The sequence below is a fragment of the Bos javanicus genome, chromosome 17 (assembly GCF_032452875.1).
Source record: "Bos javanicus breed banteng chromosome 17, ARS-OSU_banteng_1.0, whole genome shotgun sequence".
Classification (NCBI taxonomy): domain Eukaryota; kingdom Metazoa; phylum Chordata; class Mammalia; order Artiodactyla; family Bovidae; genus Bos; species Bos javanicus.
The window spans coordinates 40,656,441-40,676,280 of record NC_083884.1 but is presented as its reverse complement, the minus strand read 5'-3'; the positions used below and the strand labels follow the sequence as shown (position 1 = coordinate 40,676,280).

General features: G+C 40.4%; 1 protein-coding gene across 1 annotated transcript in view; it reads right to left on the bottom strand.

Annotated features, from left to right (window-relative positions):
• Positions 1 to 19,840, bottom strand: part of SPMIP2 (sperm microtubule inner protein 2) — a 133,400-nt gene that overhangs the window by 8,993 nt on the left and 104,567 nt on the right. Inside the window, exon 4 of the mRNA XM_061384317.1 lies at positions 7,282 to 7,462. Within this exon, the coding sequence (XP_061240301.1) occupies positions 7,282 to 7,462 (181 nt within the window). The remainder of the gene's footprint in view (positions 1 to 7,281; positions 7,463 to 19,840) is intronic.

Genomic DNA, 19,840 nt, shown 5'->3' with positions numbered 1-19,840 from the left:
TATTTTTTTGAATGTTGAGTTTTAATCCAACTTTTTTAAGACTACAGGAAGGAGGTAATATTTGGTACTGCTAACTCCTTTTTGGATTAAATGAAAATTTTAAGTGTTTTTCTTGTTGCCTTTAAAATCATGCCATTGATGAAGCACTTACACACACACATATACAACACACTCCTTCTTGGTTCTATCGGATACGTGATATATATCACCTCGTTGAGTCCTCACACCTGGATGAGGTGGGTACTGTGATTGTTAATCTTGTATGTCCCCTTGATTAGGTCACAGTACCCACATATCTGAGTTTTGCATGCGTTACGTCATAAATCTGGAAGACCCAGGAGTGGCCACTGGAAAAGGTCAATCCTCATCCCAACTCCCAAGAAGGGTAGTACTAAAGAATGTCCTCACCATCGGACAATTGCACTCATCTGCCGTGCAACTAAGGTCATGCTTAAAATCTTGCCTACTTGTCAGTTCAGTCGCTCAGTCATGTCCAACTCTGTGACCCCATGGACTGCAGCACACCAGGCTTCCCTGTCCATGACCAACTCCTGGAGCCTACTCAAACTCATGTCCATCGCATTGGTGATGCCATCCAACCATCTCACCCTCTGTCGTCCCCTTCTCCTCCCACTTTGCATCAGGTGGCCAAAGGATTGGAGTTTCAGCTTCAGCATCAGTCCTTCCAATGAATATTCAAGAACTGATTTCCTTTAGGATGGACTGGTTGGATCTCCTTGCAGTCCAAGGGTCTCTCAAGAGTCTTCTCCAACACCACAGTTTAAAAGCATTGATTCTTTGGTGCTCAGCTTTCCCTTTAGTCCAACTCTCACATCCATACATAACTACTGGAAAAACCATAGCCTTGACTAGATGGACCTTTGTTGGCAAAGTAATGTCTCTGCTTTTCAATATGCTGTCTAGGTTGGTCATAACTTTTCTTCCAAGGAGCAAGTGTCTTTTAATTTCATGGCTGCAGTCACCATCTGCAGTGATTTTGAAACCCCTCAAAATAAAGTCTCACTGTTTCTATTGTTTCCCCATCTATTTGCCATGAAGTGATGGGACTGGAATGCCATGATCTTCATTTTCTGAATGTTGAGTTTTAAGCTTCAGCTTTATGCAAACCAAAAATTTCCAGATGTACAAGCTGGGTTTAGAAAAGGAGAAGGAACTAGAGATCAAATTGCCAACATTCACTGGATTATAGAGAAAGCAAGGGAATTTCAGAAAAAGCATCTCTGTTTCATCGACTAAAGCCTTTGACTGTATGGATCATGACAAACTGCAAAAAGCTCTTAGAGAGATGGGAATTGCCAGACCATCTAACCTGTCTCCCGAGAAACCTATATGCGGGTCAAGAAGCAACAGTTAAGAACCCTGTAGGGAACAACTGATTGGCTCAAGATCGAGAAAGGAGTATGACAGGGCTGTTTGCTGTCACCCTGTTTGTTTAACCTATATGCTGAGCACACCATGAGAAATGCCGGGTTCGGTGAGTTACAAGCCACAATCAAGATAGGCAGGAGAAACATCAACAACCTCAGATACACAGATGATACCACTTTAATGGCAGAAAGCAAAGAGGAACTAAAGAGCCTCTTGATGAAAGTAAAGGAGAGTGAAAGAGCCAGCTTAAGACTAAACATTAAAAAAGACTAAGATCATGGCATCTGGCCCCATTACTTCATGGCAAATAGAAGGGGAAAAGGTGGAAGTAGTGATAGATTTCTTCTTTGGGGCTCTAAAATCACTGCGGATGGTGACTGCAGCCGTGAAATCAGAAAATGATTGCTTCTTGACAGGAAAGCGATGACAAATCTAGATAGTGTGTTGAAAAGCAGAGATATTAATCTGCCAACAAAGGTCCATATAGTCAGGGCTATGGTCTTCCCAGTGGTTATGTAAGGTTGTGAGAGTTGGGCCATAAAGAAGGCCAAGTGCCTAAGAACTGATGCCTTCGAAGTGTGGTGCTGGAGAAGACTCCTGAAAGTCCTTGGACAACAAGGAGATCACACCAGTCAATCTTAAGGGAGATCAGCCCTGAATATTCACTGAAAGGACTGATGCTGAAATTGAAGCTCCAGTATTTTGGTCATCTGATGTGAACGACAGGAAAAATCCCTGATTCTGGGAAAAATTGAGGGCTGGAGGAGAGGAAGGCGTCAGAGGATGAAATGGCTGGACAGCGTCACTGATCCAATGAACATGAACTTGGGTAAACTCTGGGAGATACTGAGGGACAGGGAGGCCTGGCGTGCTGCAGTCCATGGGGTCGCAAAGAGTTGGACACGACTCGGCAACTGAACAATAACAACAACAACCCAGATATCCGGTGTCACACAGTGTGATGTTACTGTGAAGGCATTTCATGAGAGCAACACTGAGATGAATCGGCTTTGAGTAAAGCGGGTAATCCTCCAAAACGTGAGGGGAGGCTCATCCGGCCAGTGGGAGGACTTCAGAGAAAACAGACCGAGATCCCCTGAGGAAGAGGGAATTCTGCCTTCCAGCAACCTTCACACAATCACCTGGGTCTCCTGCCTCCTGGCTTACATGTAGATATGGGATTTGCCAGCCTTCACAACCATGTGAGCCAATTCCTTAAAAGAAAGCTATCTGTCTGTCTCTCTCTCTTTTTATCCATCCATCCATTTGTCCCTTTATCCATCCATCCTATTGGTTCTTTTTCTCTGGAGAACCCCTAATACAGCTACTTAAGATATTGGCCCAATGACGTACATGAGGACCCAACAGTGCAGCTGGGAGTCAGAATATCCTCACACCGGGTTATAGGATGCTTTGAGTCAAAGATCTTTAACATAGTGAACAGTACAGACTTCACAGTTTCCCCTGGAGGGTTGAGAGGCAATTCACATAGACTCAATATGTGCTGCAAAGTGGGTGCTGGCGAACAGGCAGAGCCCAAGTTAGGGCAGCCTCTGAGATGGCAGGGGAGGAGGTATCACCCCATTTGTGGTGTGAGAGTGGGGATTAATCCCCACACTGAGCCTTGCCCACTGTGTTCTTGCAACCTCCAGCCATCAGTCATCAGCCCGATCCTGACCCACAAGTTCTCAGTCTACTGAGCCTTCTCCTAGGCCCCCTGTCTGCCTTCTTCATCCTCAATTTCTCCTTCCTTGATAACTGAGCATTTTCTAGAGAGGCTTCCTTGGCATTCACATCTTTGCTTCCTACTCTCTCCTTACTGCCCCCTGCCTCCACCCTTCATCTCACAACGTCTGGGGTCGGTTGGCCTCCACTGCCTTCTCTCATAGTTCACTGAGATCTTTCCCCACGTCCAGTCGGTAACCAGAGCTGCTGAACTTATTTTCTTTGGGTCCCAATGCATCGCCTTTTCTCCTTTCCCTTTGCCTTCTTTTAATCCCTCCTGATTTCTCTACTGGGTTACCAAAATGCCCTCCAAATGCACCTCCCTCTCAGCAGACCTCTTCCAGGCTGACATCTAAATAACCACCCCAAAATGAAAGCGTAACCCTGTCCCTTCTGTTTTTAGAGAAATGCAAATCAAAACTACAAGGAGGTATCCCCTCACACTGATCAGAATGACCATCATCAAAAAAATTCTATAAACAATAAATGCTGGAGGGGATGTGGAGAAAAGGGAACCCTCCTAAACTGTTGGTGGGAAATTAAATCAGTGCAACCACTATCGAGAATAGAATGGAGGCACCTTAAAATACTAAAAATAGAGTTACTGTATGATCCAGCAATCCCGCTCCTGGGCATATATCCAGAAAAAAACACAATTTAAAAAGATACATGCACCCCAATGTTTATAGCAGCACTATTTACAATAGCCAGGATATGAGAGCAACCTAAATGTCCCTCAATAGAGGAATGGATAAAGAAGACGTGGTACATATATAAAATGGAATTTTACTCAGCCATAAAAATGAATGAAACAGTGCCATTTACAGAGATGTGGCTGGACCTAGAGATTGTCATACAGAGTAGATACGTCAGGAAGAGAAAAACAAATATGTAATATTGCTTATATGTGGAATCTAGGAAAATGGCACGGATGAACTTATTTACAAAGCAGAAATAGAGACACAGACGTAGAGAACAAACTTACAGATACCCAGAGGGAAAGAGGGAGTAGGATAAATTGGGTGATTGGGATTGACTTACTGATACTATGTATAAAATAGATAGCTAAGGAGAACCTACTCTATAGCTCAGGGAACTCTACTCAGTGCTCTGTGGTGACCTAAATGGGAAGGGCATCCAAAAAAGAGGGGGTATAGGTATACCTATGACTGATTCACTTTGCTGTACAGCAGAAACTAACAACATTGTAAAGCAACTATACTCCAATAAAAATTAATTTAAAAAGGAAAGTTGGTCCAGGAAAATCCAAGCCCCTCAGCACCTGCCCCCCCGCCCCCGCTCTGGCCTCACCACTGATCACCGATTCCCACCCCCGACTTTGCGGGCAGCAACCAGCTGGTTGCTCCAGTAACTGAAGCAACTAAGCACAGCATAGCATGGAAGAGATAGTTCAGAAATTTGTGGAACTGATTTCCAAAAGTATTTGTACAGCATTTTGGGTATTATATACAAGAATGGTACATATTGTTAAATATCATAAATTGCACTTTTAGAAACATTTAGAAATTAATCTCTGTACTTGCGTTTATAGGCATAAATCCAAACTTTAGAACATGAATATAAAATGTCCCCATTTTCAGCTATCTATCTTGATAAGAAAGCATTGTGATATTGTGTATAGGTCTTTGTGTTTAAAATGTCCTCCGAGTCTCCCGGTACTATTGACAAAGTTTTGTTTTTCCAAGGCTGCTCCCAGTGCATAGTCCTGGTTCTCACAACATATGGATGGCAAGTGGGCTGCGTCTCAGGTGAGTATGGCAATAGGAGCCACGCACAGGTGGCTGGTGTGAGGCTTACTTTGTAAGCTTGAATTTATAATTTGCTCCAACTTATTTTCCCTGAAGAGAATTTATGTCAAGTGGGGAGAGGGCTTGAGTACTTACCGAAGTATCACCCTCAAGAACCCTGGGGGATCATCCAAAGAAAGGCCTTGGGGAAAAAGTTTCTAAGGTATCTCTGGAATTTACAAAAAAGCATGGTTGATAAAAAAGACTATTTTGAATGATGTAATATTTTGTTTATCTCTGGAAGGGAAGAGGTTTAACCAAGTGATCAGTTTCCATCACCAAGGATGAGTCAAGTACTCTGTGATGTGATACCCTGCAGATGACATGAACGCTCACCTAGGGATTCCTGCCTGAAACATCACCCAAGAAAATACCAGGTATACCTGAATTAAGAGGAATTCCACAGAACTGGCTTGAATCCTTCAAGAACATCAGTGTCATGAAAGACCAAGGCTGAGGAGCTGTCCCTAACTTAAGGAGACTGTGAGGCTTGAGAACTAAACATAAGAGCTAATCCTGAATCAAACATTGCGTCAGGGAACATGACAAAGAGCAGCGTTGGGTCAACTAATAAAATTTGCTTATGAACTGCAGATTAGGTAACACTGTATCAGTGCTAAATTTGCTATGCCTTATCATTGTACCATGGTTACATGCGAGAACCCCCTCATTCTTAGGAAACGCACCCTGAAATCTTCAGAGATAAAGCAAAACCATGTCTGCAACTTACCTTCAAATGGTTCAGTGAAAACAAAAGTATGTGTGTGTAGAAAGAAAGCATTGGAACAAATAAAATTACCAACCAATGATTCTGGGTGAGGAGTGTATCAGTTCACTTTGTACTGTTCTTGCACCTCTTCTGTAAGTTTGAAATCATTCCAAAGTCAGTCTTTCAACAGATTTTTTTTTAATGCATAAAAGCATCTCAGTGGGATTTAGTAGGATGCATTTGGGATCATTCCATGATCATGCTAGTTCTACACAAAATTGATTCACTGGTAGAAAATAACGAATTAAAGCCTTCTTCACACACATTGCAATAAATCTCACTTGGACCCAGCTCAAAATTCAGACCACATAGGAATGTCAGCAGCCAAATGCTCCCTTCTTCAATTCAGAGCATCCCTGGGTCAGGACCTACTGAGGACTTCCCTCGGTTCCTCACAGAGCGTTTCAGATGGATATATAATTAATTGTCACACAGACAACTCCTGATGAACTGATCTCTGGCGCCAGAGGGAAAGCAATATTCTAGGGCAGTGGCAAGGAGCCTCTCTCCTAGTAGAGAACAGGAGTCGCAGAGTATCTGAGCTACTGTGCTCGTTGTATACCAGGGAAGCTTCTTGTCACACTCAATATTGAAATGCTGGATGACTACAGAGAGGATTTGCTGTGGATTATGCAGAAGGACCTCAGGAAACAGTTGTTCATTTGAATATATGCTTACACACTCTCCACTTGACTCTCATGGTAACTCTACAAAATATTCAGGACAGATTAAAACATCCCCATTTTAGGAATGAAAAAACCCGCTTTGGGAAATCATGCAACTTGTTCAACATTCAGACAGTAATGGGGAGAAAACCTTGAATTTGAACTGGGATATCCTTACTCTGTTGATCAGTCTGTGGGGTTTTAAGGATTGGTTATAGATTTACCCTATTTCACAAACTGAGAGTTTTCTCAGGTTTTGGAAACCAAGTATATGGCTATCCTCTCTAGGTTAAACTATACAATATATAAATGGTTCTAAGGACTAAGCCACACACCTCCTGTGTAAAATTGGAATAATACTCACCTATATAGACATCACTGTGGAAATCCAATATGAATTACAAAACATTTTGATAGGTTGAAAAGAGTGATAAAATCGATTATTTGTAGTATTACTACTAAATGAAAAATAAAAAAGAAAGTGAAAGTGTTAGTCACTCAGTCATGTCTGACTCTTTGCAACCCCATGGACTGTAGCCAGCCAGGCTCCTCTGTCCATGGGATTCTCCAGGGAAGAATACTGGAGTGGGAGGCCATTCCCTTCTCCAGAGGATCTTCTCAAGCCAGAAATTGAACCCAGGTCTCCTGCACTGGCAGGCAGATTCTTTACCATTTGAGCCACCAGGGAAGCCCATTACTATAAACTGCACTCTCTAAGTCATATGTTAAAACAGCTCAGGCTTTTCCAGGATGACTCAGAAAAGCTAATGATCCGCGAAAGTGAAAAGTGAAAGTTAGTCTCACAGTTGTGTCCAACTCTTTGCGATCCTGTGGACTACAGCCCACCAGGCTCCTCTATCCATGGAATTCTCCAGGCAAGAGTAGCAGAGTGGGTTGCCATTTCCCTCTCCATAATGATCCATACCTCCTCCTTTTTCGGCAGCTTCGGTGGTCTGGACCCTATCGGCAGGGCTGCCTTGCTCTGTCGGAGGAGGACGGCCCGTTTGGAGTTTCTTTGGCTGGTGTCTTCATAATCCCCCATGTGCCAGGCAATAAAACCACGACTGGAGCTTCCTTCCGCATCCGTAATAGAAGGATTGGGTTGCCTGAAACAGGAACAGATTGGTTGGTCCTCACACTGGAAGGATGTTAGAAATAAGGCTACCAGTTTTCAGATGCTTGAGACTCATCTGCTTCTGTTGTGATGGTGGTGATTTCTAGCCACAGAGCTTGAAAAGCTAAGGCCCTCAAACTCTGAGATGGCATCCTGAGAAGTTTCAAGACTCTGCCCCTCCACTCCCCCAGGGAACTACCTTCCCCGGTGGACACTTATCTAGGAAGGTTGTTGATCACTTTGCCCGGGTATCACGACTGCTCCTGGCATCCTCCCAAGCCGAACAGGCCAGATGCTGGGAAGCTGGGGGTGAACCCAGGCCTTGAGTTCTCCTGCTGGACATGCAAGCCGGGTCTGAGACCTTGGGAACTCAGGGAAATGCCAGCTTGGTGATGGCAGACTCTGGCTTTGGACAATGTGCCACAACAAAGATCCTGGCTTCATTCTCCTTTCCTGATCCAATGCCCCTAAACTAGAATATTATCTGAGGACTGCTTTCCAGTAAAGGGCCACGTCTAGGGGCAAAGACAAGAGGACCATAGGATAAGGACCTATCGGCAGGGCTGCCTTGCTCTGTCAGAGAAGGACGGCCCATTTGGAGTTTCTTTGGCTGGTGTCTTCATTACCCACCATGTGCCAGGCAATAAAACCATGACTGGAGCTCAAATGATAAAGGACCAGGCTGCCAATGCAGGAGACCTAGATTCAATCCCTCATTGGGAAGATGCCCTGGAGAAGGAAATGTCAACCCACTCCAATGCTCTTGCCTGGAGAATTCCATGGATAGAGGACCCTGGAGGGCTAAAGTCTATGGGGTCGCAAAGAGTCCGACATGACTGAGCAACTAACACTCTCATTTGGAAGAAAGTTGGGACTTCTTACCCCCAAACCCCTCCCACCAGGCGCCCAGGGCCTCTTGGCCACTACAAATCTCCTTTCCTAGACCCTGAGTCTTCCGGCTTCCTCAGTTCCTTGGGTCAAGGGTCAGGGCAGATCTGTGCGACCCTCACTCCTTGCAAGTCCAACACTGGGGAAGTAACTTGAAGACAACTAAAGACAGGTGGGTTCTAGAACTTGTGGGAGCTGGGGACAGGAGGAGAGGCAGCACTGAGCGGAGCTGAGTGGAGGGGGAGTGGGCAGTTCGGGCCCACCACACCCCTCCTTCCTCTCCACAACCATAGAGACCCTGTCACCCTCTTGCAAGCCTGCCCCCAGACACCCCATTGCTAGTAGGATGGAGGTCCACTCTCTGAGTCCAGCACACAAAGGGAAGCGGTCACTGTCTGTTTCTTCTTTTAATGCTCTGCCCTCGGGGCCCCCAGGCCCCTCCCATTGGCCGTTTTCTCCGCTCTGAGACCCCTGTGCTCCCAGCCGCCCCCACCTTCACCAGCCCAGGTGAGGACTCACCTCCAGACCTCTGGCCTTGTCCCCCACTTTTCGTTCTCCCTGTGACCACCCTCTCCTTCAGAGACAAATGGCAGCTACTCCTTGACAACACCTCTTCTCTGAAGACTTCCTTCACCACTTGTTGTTGTTCAGTCACTAAGTTATGTCGGACAGTTTGTGACCCCATGGACTGTAGCATGCCAGGCCTCCCTGTCCATCACCAACTCCCAGAGCTTGTTCAGACTAAACTCATGTTCATTGAGTCAATGATGCCATTCAACCATCTTGTCCTCTGTCATCCCCTTCTCCTCATGCCTTCAATATTTCCCAGGATCAGGGTCTTTTCTAATGAGTCAGCTCCTTGCATCAGGTGGCCAAAGTGTTGGAGCTTCAGCTTCAGCATCAGTCCTTCCAATAAATATTCAGGGTGAATTTCCTTTAGGATTGACTGGTTTGATCTTCTTGCTGACCAAGCTACTCTCAGGAGTCTTCTCCAGCACCACACTTCAAAAGCATCAGTTCTTTGGCCCTCAGCCTTTTTTATGGTCCAACTCTCACATCTATACATGACTACTGGAAAAACTTTGACAGAACTTTGTTGGCAAAGTAATGTCTCTGATTTTTAATATGCTGTCTACGTTTGTCATAGCTTTTCTTTCAAGGAGCAAGTGTCTTTTAATTTTGCGGCTTCAGTCACCATCTGCAGTGATTTTGTAGCCCAAAAAAGTAAAATCTGTCACTGTTTCCACTTTTGCCCCATCTATTTGCTGTGAAGCACTGGGACCAGATGCCATGATCTTAGTGTTTTTTTTTTTTTTTAACTGTTTTCCTCCTTTGGTAGCACATTGTATTTGACTTATCTGATGGAAGCTGGTAGAATATACTTATTAATAAATTGCTAGGGCAGCAGGTTCTCCTCCTCCCATTTCGGGGCTCCTTAAAGAACCCAGAAGTGCCTCCTTCATCACTGCCTCCCAGGCCCATTACCCTCCTGAAGTATGGCTGGCTCAGGGGATGTGTGATGGATGAGCAGGGAGGGGATCAGAGCTGAGTTACTTTAAGGCCTGACCCTTCTGTAGCTGCTTCCCTCCCACCAGGGCAGGTGTGCAGGCATGGGTCCTGCGCCCTCCTGTGTCTGAGTTTTCTTATTCACGACTACAAAGTAGTTGCTAGGGACAATTTCAGGAAAGCGTAAAGGGAAAGAGAGCTGCTGGTTAGAATGTATGGAACAAGCTCTGTTTACTGTTTCCACTAGCTTGATTCATGATTCCTAGGAAAACCATTTCATGCAAATGTGCCACATTTCCCTAAAAATAATATGTTACAGAAGGAATGACACAGAAGAGCTTAGAAAAGAAAAATCCTTGCATATCCTTAGTCTTCATTCAAGTGCTAAAATATTTTATAATCTGTTTTAAATTCAGACCGTCCTATGGCCCTGAATCTCACATTACCAGGAACAATAGAAAATTAAAAATTAATTGTAAGTCAAAGACTCTAGAGATCTTATACATACCATTGCCACATCAACTATGGAAATTTACACACACTATAATGGAACTTACAAATGAGCCACGAAAGTCAAGAGCTGAGAAAGAGCAGAAGTTTTGGCTCCAGAAATGTTTGAAGTATGAATGTCAGGCCATCAGTAATGATTTGGTGTTAGTTACAAATGCACAATGGCAGCAAACACTCACACACACACACACACAGACACACACACACACACAGACACACACAACTATCCCCAAATAATGCAAAATTCTTAGTGTAACATTCTATTGATTATGTTAAGTAGATCCCTAAGGCTCAGGTCTTTTTCTTTTTAAATAAATTCAAGCTTATAGAAGGATGGAGACACACTACAAAGGCTTCCTTTCCTAAATAATTTGAAAGTACATTATTGACATAATACCCATTATTCCCAACTATTGGTTGGCCAAAAAGTTCCTTCAGTTTATGGTCATGAGATGTTATGAAAAATTGCGAAAAAGCTTTTTGGCCAACTCAATACTTACATGTGTAATTCCTGCAAACAAAGACATTCTATATAACTTCAATATAATCATCAAAATTAGAGGAAATTAGCATAAGCAACAAAATAAAAAATAAACAAGTAGGACTACATCAAATTAAGATCTTTTGTACTGCAAAAGAAACCATCAATGAAGTGAAAACACAACTTATGTAATGGGGAAAAATATTTGCAAACCAGATATCTGATAAAGGGCTAATATCCAAAATACATAAAAAACTCAATAGCAAAATAAAAAAATATGCCAATTTTTAAGTGGGCAAAGGATCTGAATAGACATTTTCCCATTTTCTCCTTTAGAGATACATGAATGGTCAACACACACTTGAGAAGATGTTCAACATCACTAATCATTAAGGAAATGCAAATTAAAACTACAGTAAGATATCACCTCACACCTATCAAAATGGCGATCATCAAAAAGACAAGAAATAACGAAAGCTGGTGAGGATGCAGAGCAAAGGGAACTCTTGAACAGTGTTGGCAGGAATGTGAATTGGTGTAGCCACTATGGAAACAAGTATAAAGGATCCTCAAAATAATTAAAAACAGACCTGCCGTAAGCTCTGCCAATTCCACTTCTGGGAGTATATCTAAAGGGAACAAAAACACTAAATTGAAAAGATGCTTGCACCCCAATGTTTACAGCAGCATTATTTATAACAGCCAAGGAAACAACCCAAATGTCTGTCAACGGATAAATGGATAAAGACGTTGTGGTATACACATATATTACGCATATTCAGTTCAGTTCAGTTGCTCAGTCGCGTCCAACTCTTTGCGATCCCATGGACTACAGCACACCAGGCCTCCCTGTCCATCACCAACTACTGGAGACTACTCAAACTCATGTCCATTGAGTCGGTGATGCCGTCCAACCATCTCATTCTCCTCCCGCCTTCAGTCTTTCCCAGCATCAGGATCTTTTCCAACGAGTCCGTTCTTCATATCAGGTGGCCAAAGTATTGGAGTTTCAGCTTCAGCATCAGTCCTTCCAATGAATATTCATAATAATACATATTACTCAGTCATTTAAAAGAAAAAAAAACAAGGAAATCCTACCACTTGTGACAAGATGGATGAAGCTTAAGGGCAGTATACTAAGTGATATAAGTCAGACAGAGACAAATACTGTATGATCTCACTTGTTTGTGGAATCTCAAAAAAGTAAAAAACAAAACTCACCAAATTCAAAGGTAAAAAGAGTTCATATTTATGGTTACCAGATTCAGGGCACAGGGGAAAGAGAAACTGGATGAAGGCAGTCAAAATGTGTAAACTTCTAGTTATAAGATAAGTGCATACTTCCAATATTAAAATAATAAATAAATGTCTGTTGCACCCCCCCAAAAAATAAAATAAAAGTAAATATAATTGAAAGAAAAACAAACAATAAAATAACTGTAAAAAAAATTATTCCTAAGTATTTTATTATTTTGATGCTATTGTGAATGCAATTGTTCTTAATTTCATTCTAGATTATTCATTGCTAGTATATAAAAATACAATTGATTTTTGTATATTGACATTTTATCCTGTAATTTTACTGAACTCATTTTTTAGTTCTAACAGATTTTAGGGCTTCCCTGGAGGCTCAGACAGTAGATAATCTGCCTGCAATGCAGGAGACCTGGGTTTGATCCCTGTGACAGTAAAATCCCCTGGAGAAGGAAATGACAACCCACTCCAGTATTCTTACCTGGGGAATTCCATGGACAGGGAACGTAGTGGGCTACAGTCCACGTGGTCACAAAAAGTTGGACACAACTAACTGAATGACTAACACTGAATAGATTTTATGCAGATTCCTTAGAATTGTCCATATATGAGATTATGTAATCTACATAATCACTTCTAATCTAGGTGTTTTTAATTCCTTTTCCTTACCTAAGTGCCCTGGCTAGAATCTCTCCTATAATGTTGAATAGACACAATGTGAGCAGATATCTTAGTCTTCTTCCTCATCATAAAGAAAAAGCATCTAGCCTTTCACTATTAAAAATGTTAGTGGTGGGGTTTTTGTAGATGACCTTTGTCAAATTAAGACTGTTTACTTCTGTTCTTAATTTGTTGAGTGTTTTCATCATGAAATAGTGTTGGCTTTTTAGTCAAATGCCTTTCTGCTTCCATTGAGATGATCATGTAGTTTTTACCCCTCGTTCTATAGATATAGTATATTACACTGATTTTCGTATGTTGAGCCAATCTTGCATTCCTGGGACAAATGCCAGTTAGTCATAATGTATAAACCTTTTTATATGTTGCTGGATATAATTTTGTTTGCTGGTATTCTGTTAAGGATTTTTGCATTTATATTCATAACAGAGTCTGGTCTCTAGTTTGCCTCATTTACTGTCAGGGTAATGAGTAAATAAGGAAACATTCCTCCTCTTCTATTTGGAAGAATTTTTGAAAGATTGATATTAATTCTTCTATAAATGTTTTCTAGAATTCACCAGTGTAGCTATGTAGACTTAGTCTCTTTCTTGCAGAAAAGTTTTTTTATTATAATTCAATCTCTTTACTTGTTATATAATTATTCAGATTTTCTATTTGCTCTTCAGTTTTAGTAATTTGTGTGTTTCTAGGATTTGTCCATTTTACCTCACTTACCTAATTTGTTAGCTTACCATTATTTATAGTAATCCTTTTTATTTCTGTAAGATCAGCAGTAATGTCTCTGATTTTGGCAATTTGAATCTTGTATTTCCTTTTTTAAAATTTAACTATGGTTGCTTTACAATATTGTGTTAGCTTTGGTTGTACAGATTCTTTCTCATTATAGTTATTACAAGACATTGGACACAGTGCCCTGTGCTACACAGTAAATCCTTTTTGCTTATCTATTTTATATGTGGTGATGTGTATCTGTTAATCCATACTTCTAATTTACCCTTCCTCCTCCCCTTTCTCTTTGGTATCCATACGTTTACTTTCTTTATCTGTGAGTCTGTTTCTACTCATATAGTACTTATTCTTCTCTGTCTGATTTACTTCATTTATAGTTTGAATCTTGTATTTTTAGTCTCACTAAATATTTGCCAACTATGTTATATGTTCAGAGAACCAATTTTTGTTTTATTGATTTTTATCTATTATTTTTCTATTTTCAATTTCATTTATTTCTGCCCTGTATATTATTATTTTTTCCTTCTACTTGCTTTAAGTTTAGTTTACATTTCATTTTCTAGAGTTTTGAAATTTAAAATTTGATTCTTTAGATTTTTCTTCTTTAAATATGGTTATTTGCAACTGTAAGTTTCCCCCCTGAGCACTGCTCTATCTGTATCCCATAAGTTTTCAAATATTGTGCATTTGTTTTCATCTCAAAGCATTTTCAAACTCCTTTGTGATTTTTTTCTGACTTGCAGGTTAAGTTTGTGTTTAATGTCTACATACAACTGAATTTCTTAAATTTCCCTTTTTATTGATTTAAAATTTAGTTCTATTATTGTCAAAAGGCATATCTTGTATGATTTCACTCCTCTTGAATTACTGAGGCTCATTTTATGGTGCAGCATGTTATATCCTAGAGAAAATTTATGTGCTCTTGAAAACAATGTGTTTTCTGTTGTCATGAGATGGCATATTCTATAGATTTCTGTTAAGTCTAGTGTTTTTCAAATCTTCTAATTCCTTGTTGATCTTTTGTCTAGTGTTCTATTCATTATAGATAATGGTATACTGAATTCTCCAGCTATTATTGTTGAATTGCCTACTTTTCCCTTTATTTCTGTCAGTTTTTCCTCTTTTTTTTCTTTTTTTGGCTCTCTTGTAGATTCATATTTGTTTATAGTTTTTATGTCATGGAAGACATTAAGACCCTTTCATCATTATAAAATGTCCTTCTTTGTCTCTTGTAACAATTTTTGTCTTAAAGTCTACTTTGTCTAATATTAGAATAGCAATTCCAACTCTCTTGGTTTACTATTTGCATGATGCACCTTTTTTCCATTTTTTTAACTTTTGATTTAGATGCATTTTTGCATCTAAAGTGCTTCTTTTTATACTTGGATATATAGTATATGTTTGGATCATTTGTTTGCCAATCTCTACCTTTTGATTGGAGTGGTTAGCCCATTTACACTCACTGTAATTACTGATAAAGTAGGATTTCTATGTTATTTTGTTATTTGTTTTCTATATGCCTAATGTTGTTTTCCTTTATCTATTTCTCCATTACTGCCTTCTTTTGAGGTGAATGCTTATTTTCTAGAATGCTATTTTAATTCCCTTGTTATGCCTTTATTGTATGTTTCTGAGGAGTATTTTTTAGTGGTTGGCATGGGGATTTAATTAATATCTTAATTTAAAATAAGTTTCAATTAATTCCAACCTAATTTCAGTCATATACAAGAACTTTGTTTCAACATAGCTCCGTGCTCTTCTTCCTTGTTTGTACTATTATCATAAAATTTGCATCTTTCTAAATTATAAGCCCATCAACAAAATTGTATAATTATTGTTCTATGCAGTTGTCTTTTAAATCATATAGAAAAAAATTAAAAGGCAAAATGCACTAACGCTTTTAAACTTACCTATGTAGTTAATCGTTACCATTGCTTGTTCATTCTTTTATGGATTTCAGGTGCTGTTTATTGTCCTTTCATTTCAATCTGAAAGACTCTCTCTAGCATTTGGTGTAGGGCAGATCTGCTAGTAACAAAAATCTCTCAGTTTTTGTTTGTCAGGAGTGCCTTAGTTTCTCCTTCGTGTTTGAAGGATAGTTTTTCTGAGTATAGAATTTTTGGCAAAGTTTTTTTTTTCCTTCAGCACATTGAATATATCATTCCACTGCCTTCTGGCTCCATTATTTATGCTGAGAATTTAACTGTTAATCTCGAAGATCCGTGTATACAATGGCTCGTTTTTCTCCTGCTACTTTCAAGATTCTCTTTGTCTTTGCCTGGTCTTTGTGTTTATATTACTTGAAGTTTGTTGAGCTTCTTAAATATGTTAATTATTGTTTTTTTTATCAAATCTGGGAAGCTTCTGGCCATGAATTTCTTCAAATACTCTTTCTGCCCCTTCCTTTCTTTCTCCTATCCTTCTGGGATTCTCATTATGCTATGTTGATACAGTCTCAGAACTCTCTTCCTTGTTCATTTGTTTAAATTCTTTTTTTCTTTATTTCTCTCAGATCATAGAAACCCAGATGACCTATATTCAAGCTTATCAATTCTTTTCTGACAGCTCAGATCTGCTATTAAGCTCCCATAAGGAATTTTAAAATTTTAGTTATTGTACTTTTCAATTCCAGAATTTCTATTTTTTATATATACAGTTTCTATCTCTTTATTGATATTCTCTCATTGGCAAGACCTTGTTCTCATGATTTCCTTTAAATTTTTGAACATGGTTTCTGTGAGGTTAGGGTCCAAGTTCAGTCCAACACTTCCTTTGCATTCCCAACAAATTCCTTGTGCTCAGTACAGGACATGCTGGCAAGCTCACAAGTCATACTGGATGCAAAGAGTTCAGAGCACAGTCAGTACTACCTGTTGCCTTAATCTTGAGCATGTGAAACTTTCTCAGAACTGCTTGGCTATACATGTGTCAGGTATATCCCCAACTTTGTGTATTTCCAACTCTAGGGAGTAAGAGTTGGTGTCCTTCGTCTATGGCTCAAAGTGAGGTAAAAGCAGCACACTGGCCATGGCAGCTGCTGAGTGGACCCACCAGCTATAGAGGGCTGTTATAATGCAAGGAGATGAATATTTGTGTACTGTCTCCTCTTGAGGTAAACAAGGTACCATTTGAGCCTGGATGCTGTTGTCTGCTCTTGTTAGCTGTGCTAAGTCACTTCAGTCTTGTCTGACTCTTTGGGAACCTATGGACCACAGCCTGCCAGACTCCTCCGTCCGTGGGATTCTCTAGGCAAGAATACTAGAGTGGGTTGCCATTTCCTCCTCCAGGGGATCTTCCCAAATCTTCCCAACCCAGGAATCAAACCTGCCTCTCTATGTCTCCTGCATTGACAAGCAAGTTCTTTACCACTAGCACCCCCTGGGAAGCCCTGTCTGTTCTTAGTGACCTTGAGTCATGCACTGGTCTCTTCCCTGGTTAGCACTCACCTGCATGTTAACCTCAGTCACACCCACGTTCTATTCTATCCTCTGCCATACCTAACCCACCTACTGAAACACTTTCCCTTAGTATTTTGAACATATTTGTAATAGTTGACTTAATTACACTTATATCTGTGCTTCCTTGAACACAGTTTCTACTGACTGCTTCCCTCCCTGAGTTTTAGCCATAGTTTCCTGTTCCTTGCTTGTCTCATTATTTGTTGAAAATTTGTCATTTGAAATGGTACAGTGTGCTAATTCTGGAAATGAGATTTCCTCCCTTTCTCCAGGGCTTGCTGTTGCTGCTTGGTTTTTCGTTTGTTCTGTTTGTTTGTCTTTTGGCGGTAGTGGTGGTGACATTGCTGTTGTTTAGTGACTTTCCTAGACTACTTTTTAGAGGTGTCACGTGTGCCTCCTGAATTTTCTGCTTGGTTAGCTTAGCGGTCAGCGAAAGATTAGAAAGAAATTTCCTTCAGTGCCTCAAATCAGTGTGTTTTCTGGCCTTTATATGTGTGTGGGCACATCTTCACTGCCCTAGAAGGCAGTTTACAACTCTGCCCTAGTCTTCATTTCCTGCCTCATGGAGCTTCAAAGTCAGCCAAAGGTGAGCAATTAGGACATACTGGTATCTTTCCTGGGCGTGTGCATTGCCTTCTAGATTTCTAGGAATATGTCACAGATTTTTGAAATCCCCTAGCGACATCTCATTTCCCAGTTTCTCCCTTAAAGATTTTTGATCAGCTTCTTATTTGCCCCAATTGGTGTTGCCCTCCTCCCTGCCTCAGGCAGCTGTGACATTAAATGATTATTGCCTTGGATGAGTGCCTGTGAGTGCCTGTGAGATAGAGCTGTTCACACAGAGTCAGGCCAAATAATGACAAGTCCTGAGAATGGAGTATTTTCAGGGAATTTCAAGACAGATCATAAAACAAAACAAAAAGACAATCTGCTGAATGGGAGAAAATATTTGCAAGTGATATGACCAATAAGAGATTAATAGCCAACACATATAAATAGCTCATAGAACTCAGCACTGTCAAAAAACCAAAGAACCAGATTTAAAAGTGGGCAGAAGACCTGAAGAAATACTGATGGCCAAAAGGCACATGAAAAGACGCTCAGTGTTGCTAATCCTCAGGAATATGCAAATCAAAACCACAGTGAGATATCACCTCATATCTGTCAGAATGGCCATCATTAAAACGAACAGAAATAACAAATACTGGAGAGGACATGGAGAAAAGGGAACCTGGTACACTGTTGGTAGGAATTTAAACTAGTGAAGCTACTGTGGAAAACAGTATGGAGATTTCTCAAAAAACTAAAAATAAAACTATCATATATTTCTGGGTATATATCTGAAAAAAAAAATACCAATTAAAAAACATACACACACCTCAATGTTCATTGCAGTATTGTTTACAACTGCTAAGATACAGAAGCAATCTAAGTGTCCACTGACAGATGATTGGATAAAGAAGTGGTGTATATGTATATATGCACATATATACACGATGAAATATTACTCATCTATTAAAAAAGAACAAAGTTTTGCCATTTGCACCAACATGGATGGCCTTGGAGGGCCTTATATTAAGTGAAATAAGTCAGACAGAAAGACAGATACTGTCTGATATCAGGTATATGCGGAATCTAAAAAATATGACAAATGTGAGTATCACAAAAGAAGCAGATTTACAGATATGTAGAGCAAATGAGTGGTTACCAGTGGTGGGGGGCAATATAGAGGCAAGGGAGTGGGACGTAAGATAGGCTCAAGGATACACCGTACAATATAAGGAATACAGCCAATGTTTTGTAATAACTGTAAGTGGAAAGCAACCTTTAAAAATTGTATAAAAATTAAAAAAATAAAGAGCTGGAGTTGGGATTTGAACCAGCCAGTTTCAAAAAAAAAAAAAATTTTATATAACATTTCTCTGAGTAGGAAACTTTTCAAGGAGCTCCAAACTTTTGTTTCCCCTCCAATGACTGGTTGTCTGATAGTTTTCACAGGGTTGTGAGGCTACTGGTTTTTTTCAAGGATACCTTGAAGCTGGAAAGAGAGAATGGTAATAGAGCAATCAATTAAAATTTAAAATGCCACAACAATCATGTTTCTTTCTAAGATTTAACCATTTTTCTTAAATATATGTTCCATGAGCTATTCGTTTATTCATTTCCAAAGTTTTTAAAAAGGCGATTTTGATGATTTTTTGCCACCACTTTTCTTTCATGGAGGAAATATATTTTTGGAGGTCCTTACTGCACCATTCCTGAAGTGCTTTCCAAACTGAATTATTTTAAAATGAAATGGAGGCTCACTATTTCAGGAAAAATTGTCTGTGCCTTCTGTTTCCACTTCTTCATTTGCCCCCACTCCAAACACTGCAGTCTGTTTTGTGTTTCTGCTATTTCTTCATGATGGTTCTGACCCTAGTTGACAGCAGCCTCCTGTGATTCTGCTATCTTCCCAGAAGCATTTGTGACACTGTCCTCCTGACTTCCTACTGGGTTTTCAAAGCTCTTCTCTTTATGCCTCTCCTCTTACTTCTCATATTACTTCATCTCCCTTTCTTCTGGAAAAATCTTTCATTCTTTTTGCTCCTTTATCACTGGTATTCACGAGGATTCCATTCTGGTTCTCATCTTCCCAGTACATGACCACCAAACTCCAAACTAGGAAATAGCCTTTATATCAGATGAGCCAACCAACATCGGAGAAGGCAATGGCACCCCACTCCAGTACTCTTGCCTGGAAAATCCCATGGATGGAGGAGCCTGGTAGGCTGCAGAGTTGGATACGACTGAGCGACTTCACTTTCACTTTTCACTTTCATGCACTGGAGAAGGAAATGGCAACCCACTCCAGTATTCTTGC